The sequence below is a fragment of the Priapulus caudatus genome, unplaced genomic scaffold (assembly GCF_000485595.1).
Source record: "Priapulus caudatus unplaced genomic scaffold, Priapulus_caudatus-5.0.1 Scaffold269, whole genome shotgun sequence".
Taxonomy (NCBI): domain Eukaryota; kingdom Metazoa; phylum Priapulida; class Priapulimorpha; order Priapulimorphida; family Priapulidae; genus Priapulus; species Priapulus caudatus.
The window spans coordinates 247499-253315 of record NW_014577330.1 but is presented as its reverse complement, the minus strand read 5'-3'; the positions used below and the strand labels follow the sequence as shown (position 1 = coordinate 253315).

The 5817-nt window shown below is 40.4% G+C and overlaps 1 protein-coding gene across 2 annotated transcripts in view; it reads left to right on the top strand.

Annotated features, from left to right (window-relative positions):
• LOC106808352 (receptor expression-enhancing protein 1-like) overlaps positions 1–3008 on the top strand; it is a 29299-nt gene extending 26291 nt beyond the window's left edge. For both annotated transcript variants that reach the window (XM_014811041.1, XM_014811040.1), the window contains exons 9-10: positions 2305–2413; positions 2734–3008. In XM_014811041.1, the coding sequence (XP_014666527.1) occupies positions 2305–2413; positions 2734–2802 (178 nt within the window). In that variant the 3' untranslated portion in view covers positions 2803–3008. The remainder of the gene's footprint in view (positions 1–2304; positions 2414–2733) is intronic.
• Positions 3009–5817: the final 2809 nt, after the last annotated feature.

The following is a 5817-nucleotide window of genomic DNA, read 5'->3' as shown; positions in this document are numbered from 1 at the left end:
GTAGGCAGAGTAGGGTTAATTAAGGGTGTAGGCAGAGTATAGGGTTAATTAAGGGTGTAGGCAGAGTAGGGTTAATTAAGGGTGTAGGCAGAGTATAGGGTTAATTAAGGGTGTAGGCAGAGTAGGGTTAATTAAGGGTGTAGGCAGAGTAGGGTTAATTAGAGCAGGAGCACACATACGCACACACACACGCGCACACGCACGCACACACGCACGCACGCATACGGATAGACAATCATATTATCGTCGATATTATGACGCTCTTTGTTGTGATACATTTATACCGGGAGCCCAGGGGGGAGTCAGCCTCAGCTGGGAAGGAAACAAATTGTACATTTACTTATGTAAGAGGGGGAGAACGGGGGGGGGGGTACATTCCCACTTTTCCAGCAAAAAACACCCAATATCCCAGTTCCCAGTAAAATAAAATCCCAATTTCCAGTTCCCAGGAAATTATGTAGACATGTTTCAGGAAATTCAGTAGTTTAGGTTTTCAAACACTACATAAATAATATTTACATACTATTATTTATCTGGGCATAATTAATAAAAAAATAAAAATAAAAAAATAAATATTAGCGCAGAAATTGAAATCCCGACGAATTGACACAATTTTCACAGATCCCAGACAATTTTAGAGGGTCTTTCCCACGTCCCGATGGACTTTCCGAATCACGGAAAATTCATCTGACATTTCCCAGTTCCCAGCTAATTAAAATGGCCAATCCCGCGTCCCGAAAATACCCGTTCCCCCCCTCTTATAGGAATCGCATTTAAAATTTGTGTTTTCTGTTAAACTAGAGATCCTTTGGTGAAACCTACTGGCGTGCATACATCGAAAACCTGGGAGTTCGTGTACAAATAACAGAATTCTGTCTCTAATGGAAAGCAGGCAAATGATAAGCTCAGTCAATTATGACAATGAAAATTCATAAATATTTCAAATCAGAGGGCGTATTACACTGTGAATCTGTGATGATGGTATATGCTCCCTTAATGACTTATTCAGGGTACCTACTTACCTCCCCCTGCATTGTTACGACTACTTCTGCGCCATTAACAACTCACTTTTTCTCACCACAAGTAGATATAATTGCACTACGTGCCCCTCTCTGAATTCCTCAGTTACTCGTCTACTAATTTTTTACTTACTATTTCATTATTTTAGTAAAAAGATTAATGCTAGCTACAATATTTTAGTATCGTTTCACATCCTCTCAGAAACATTCAGCAAATTTTTCTGCCTGTAAACACACGTGCACTAAAACTTTGTCTAGCAGCCACCAAGTTTTCCACCGATGCACTGCGTTGCAAGCCACTACCTATCGCCCACACAGTCTCTCGTATGTGGATGTGGGCTTCGCGTAAATATTTATGTGTAGCAGATGAGGAATTCTGCCACATGTTGCGGATTACATTAACTGTGCCGGCTACACATACAAGTGTAATGCCTATATCTGGTCTGTGTGTCTCGTCAGCAGCTTTGTCTACAGATTTAATATGGGATGGTCTGATGTTGTATTGATAACGTGATGACAGGAGACCACGTGGTTATAGTACATGCAGGCTGCGACTAGGGACAGCGCGTCTCCCATGGTACCGAATTCTCTCCCTAGAGGGCCTTATTACTATTATTTTGAATTAGGGATAGGGTTAGGATTAGGGTTAGGGTTAGGGTTAGGATTTGGGTTAGGGTTAGGGTTAGGGTTAACTGATTTTATTAATTGTTAATTAATAATGCGCCATCTAGCGGATCACTATCTCTCCCCTGAAACCTACTATTTCGGACTTGGGAGACGCGCTGTCCCTAGTGGCATCCGTACATGCAAGCACTAGAAGTATAGTATAGCATAATAGATAATAGATCTTTCAATATATATGCATCTACTCGGCACAATATGACTATCGCTACTTACTACTACTGCATGCTGTCATGCAGCCACCTGTTCATACTTATCGGTTGTTTCTTCTCCTAGACTCCTACCATTGTCGCAAAAACATTGTGAGTTACAGGGTTATTCCAGGCGCAGTGAGTATCTAGCACAGCGGTTCTTAACCTGGGGGTCGTTTGGGGTTTTACGGGGGGTCATGAGGGTATCATAAATGAAACAAATCCATTTAAATTCTATATAAATCGGGCTGGTTGTTTAAAAAAAAAAATTTTTTCGGGGTTCATGGTACTGACCAAGAATGTCTGATGGGGTCATGGGGCCAAAAAGGTTAAGAACCACTGATCTAGCATGTCGCTGACATTTTAAAGGCGTCTGTGTTATTAATCCGTCTCGATCCGGCGTGTCGTTGCAGCGATCTGAGTGTAGAGCATGAGCCTAAACCTCGCAGTTCAAAGAACAACAACAGGGTTGAAGGTCCGACCAAGCGGCGAACGAAGAAGACCAGCACGTCTTCGATCGACGTAAGTACGAACATTCGGCTCGTTTACGCCTAACCAGGTATTTGAAGTCGATTTTAATTATTTGACTTGTATCGCTAATCCGTCAGAGGAAGTGGGTGCTGATGGACGACACGCCACAAACTTTAGTTCAGTTTAGTTCGTTTTTCTCAGTTCTCAGTGAAGATTTTAATTTCTCAATGAAATTTGTTTTGTCATCAGTTCTCAATGATTGTCTAGTGAGTGTACAGTTGTGTTTGTGATACGTTCGTATAGCCCACTAAAATTAGAAAATGCAAACACGTATGTGCTTTAAAGTGAACACAGGCTTTTTGACGTTTCAGGAGAGACATGCTACACTGCCTCGCACCCGAAAATCTGTCCGCACGAGTGTGACAAACGTTCAGTATTGATGGCGTGGTTGACCATTGCCAGTGCGCTAACAGCTATAGAAACAGTGATCTGTGTGAATGATGTCGAGCGTTCATAAGTTGTTTGTGCATCGAGCATAGGACGTACAGCCGTCATATGTGATCCTGCATCCAGGGCCGTAGCCTGCGGGGGGGGGGGAAGCAGCTGCCCCCTAGATTTTGGAGCAAAATTAAAAAAATAAATTGTTCTACTAAAAGAGAATTGTCGTAGTGAAAATTAAGGCTGTACATGTACTCAAAAGTGCCTTAAATACCATCTCCTGCGATCTACATTTTCACATTCCCAGACCCCCGCCTGTTTCTCGCCCCCTCCTTGAAATCCTGGATCCGCCACTGCCCCCCTAGGAATTTGCTCAGCCTACGGCCCTGTGATCGTGGAAGATTTTGGGTAAGGATTACTAATTGGATGGGTTTAGTACTGAGTGTAGGTGAGACGTTTGCACTTGTGTCTAGCAGGACCGTTGACTCTGGAAAGGGTGAAGGGTTTCTGAGTGTGGTTACATATCGATAATGTGTGATCATTCACATTGTTAGCAGCTACAATGAGTAAAGAAGCCTTTGTAATTTCTCCGTTTTATGTAGGCTCTGCAATATTGAACCAATACCACATGTGCTAAAACTGTATATGACATTGTAAATGACTCAGTTTTTTCTGTAATTATATGAATGTGTGATTTAAAGCTAAAATGCTCCATATATTCCCATTATTGGCTGACCTACCTGATGCTTCCATGAACTCCTAATGTTTTTAATGTGGCACTTGCAATTTCGCATATCAGAGTATATGTCGGGAATCACAACTGAAGGCAATACAACCAAGATTGTCTACAATAGGTGGGGAAAACGGGGGGTGTTTCAAGCAATGTTCACCCTTGCCCCTGCCTCAATTATTGAGTGCACTCCCTAGAGAAATTTAATTTAATTGACACAATTCGTATGATGATAATGAAATGTGGACAAGGGACTGTCTGTTGATAATGATTCACTGATCTCTTTGGTAAGTGAATCCATTGAGACTCCCCCCCTCTACGGATAGAGACTAAACACGCACCCGCTTTTGTTTGGAGGTCATGCCGGTTTGTGGTTTATATGGATCAAGATTAGTGCTATTAGCCTATTTGGGCTTATTCTTATATTCATATATTAATCACTGTATACATTTATGTAAATGAATTTGTTACCACTAAAAATCATTGCCAACCTTTTTTTAATCTAGTAACTCGTATAGGGAAAGCTGTGTGATTGTAGGATGCAGAGATGCTTGCACTATGTAACATCATCGCATCAGCTATGTCATAAAGTCTGGTGTAATTAATCACTGGTGATTAATTACAAATGAACAGCTTTTAACCAATACTGCTCTTACGATTAAAGAATATAGATTTCACACATTTGATAGCACCCAGGCAGCTTTTAGGACTAACTTGTGGGCATTTACATGTCAAATGTTACATTACCGCTACGTTACTGTGTAAACTTCTTTTTTTTATGTGTGTGTACATAAACTGCATGTTGTTCGTCGACAAGATTTGTTGTTTAGCAAGAATGGATTAGGTCATGCGTTCTGCTTACTATCCATGTGGTGGCTTTCGTTTTTGTGTCACTATTCCTAATGTTGAACTTGAATGCTTGTGATGTTTCGATATTAATTTGTAAAGTTCTCTCTCTGTTTGTTAATCCTTTATCTTTTTACTGAAATTGTCACATGTTGTTGGGTGTTGCTTTTGTTGGCTGGTTGCAGTTGCGGTGTAAACATAGATTCTAATTTGCGTGGTGTAGAACAATCTTCTATAACTTGTGAATAGGCAACGTGTTGTGGGCGCAGCATTCTCTGTTCGGTAGTATTACTGTGACATAGGCTCACATAGCATAACTTTGAAATTGTAGTAATGTTCTGAAGAATCTCTCACGATTCCTGTCATCAACTTTGTCACTTCGTTTACTCTTGCTTAGTTCAATTTAATAACAGCTTTCTTCTGTTTGCTTCTCGCTTTTGTGCGTTTTGCACACAATTCTACATTGCATATGTGGTGGATTCCATACACGTGGATATAGATTTGTTGTGCATGATGTGAGATTATATATTTTGATAATGAGGAAACACTTTTCGAATATTTGTGTACCAGCCTAATGTATATGCAATGCACGAATTTGTCAAGGTTATCAGAACTAGGGTTTTTACCTGGTAAAGTGCACTTAAGTGTTTGGCTACCGCCTAAGAAAGACATTTGTCGCTGGCAAATGCCAATGTTTGCTAGTGGAGAATATGAAAGATACAGTATATTTTATGTGACGTTATTGCATCAACTAGCTCACACGGGTGTTGATGCTGGTTATTTGTTCATGGTCTTGTAAATTGCACTGCATGTGTGATGTATTTGTAAGATGTACAGGTGTGTGACCAAGGGTTATTAGTAGTAGCTTTGCCTTGAATACCGAGTGGCCTGCGCTCTCAGACCTAAATACTAACGTCTGCTTATTGTAGATTACCACTGTGGTATCTTCACGTGGCAGTTTTTACTAACCAAAAATTTAGTGAGGAATACTTTGGAATCAAGAAGATCCAGACATGATCACGTAGATTATTTAAGGCAGATTGAGAGAAAATACTTGCTCAGCTTTTGTTGACATAGTAACAAAGTCTTGTCACTTCGCTTTACTGTAATCGGGAATTAATATAGCAACTGCTTAAATTTGGAATCACTGCAATGTAAGCTGTGTAACTTTTGTGAATGAACTATCGTCACAACGCAATGTACAGGGAAGTCATATCTCCTTTTTATTGGGATTGTAACATGTGTTGATGTATGTCTGTGCATATTAGATTATGTAAAGAGACAGGTATGTCCGACAATCAAAAGCACGCATACACTGAGCCAGTTGACCTTTCAAAGTCGTGTGCGGCAGGGTAATGAGATGTTCAAGTATGAATGACTAGGTGGTGCGCGTTGTATGGTGTTCTGTAAATACACAATAAATAAACTCGTAAAGAAATAC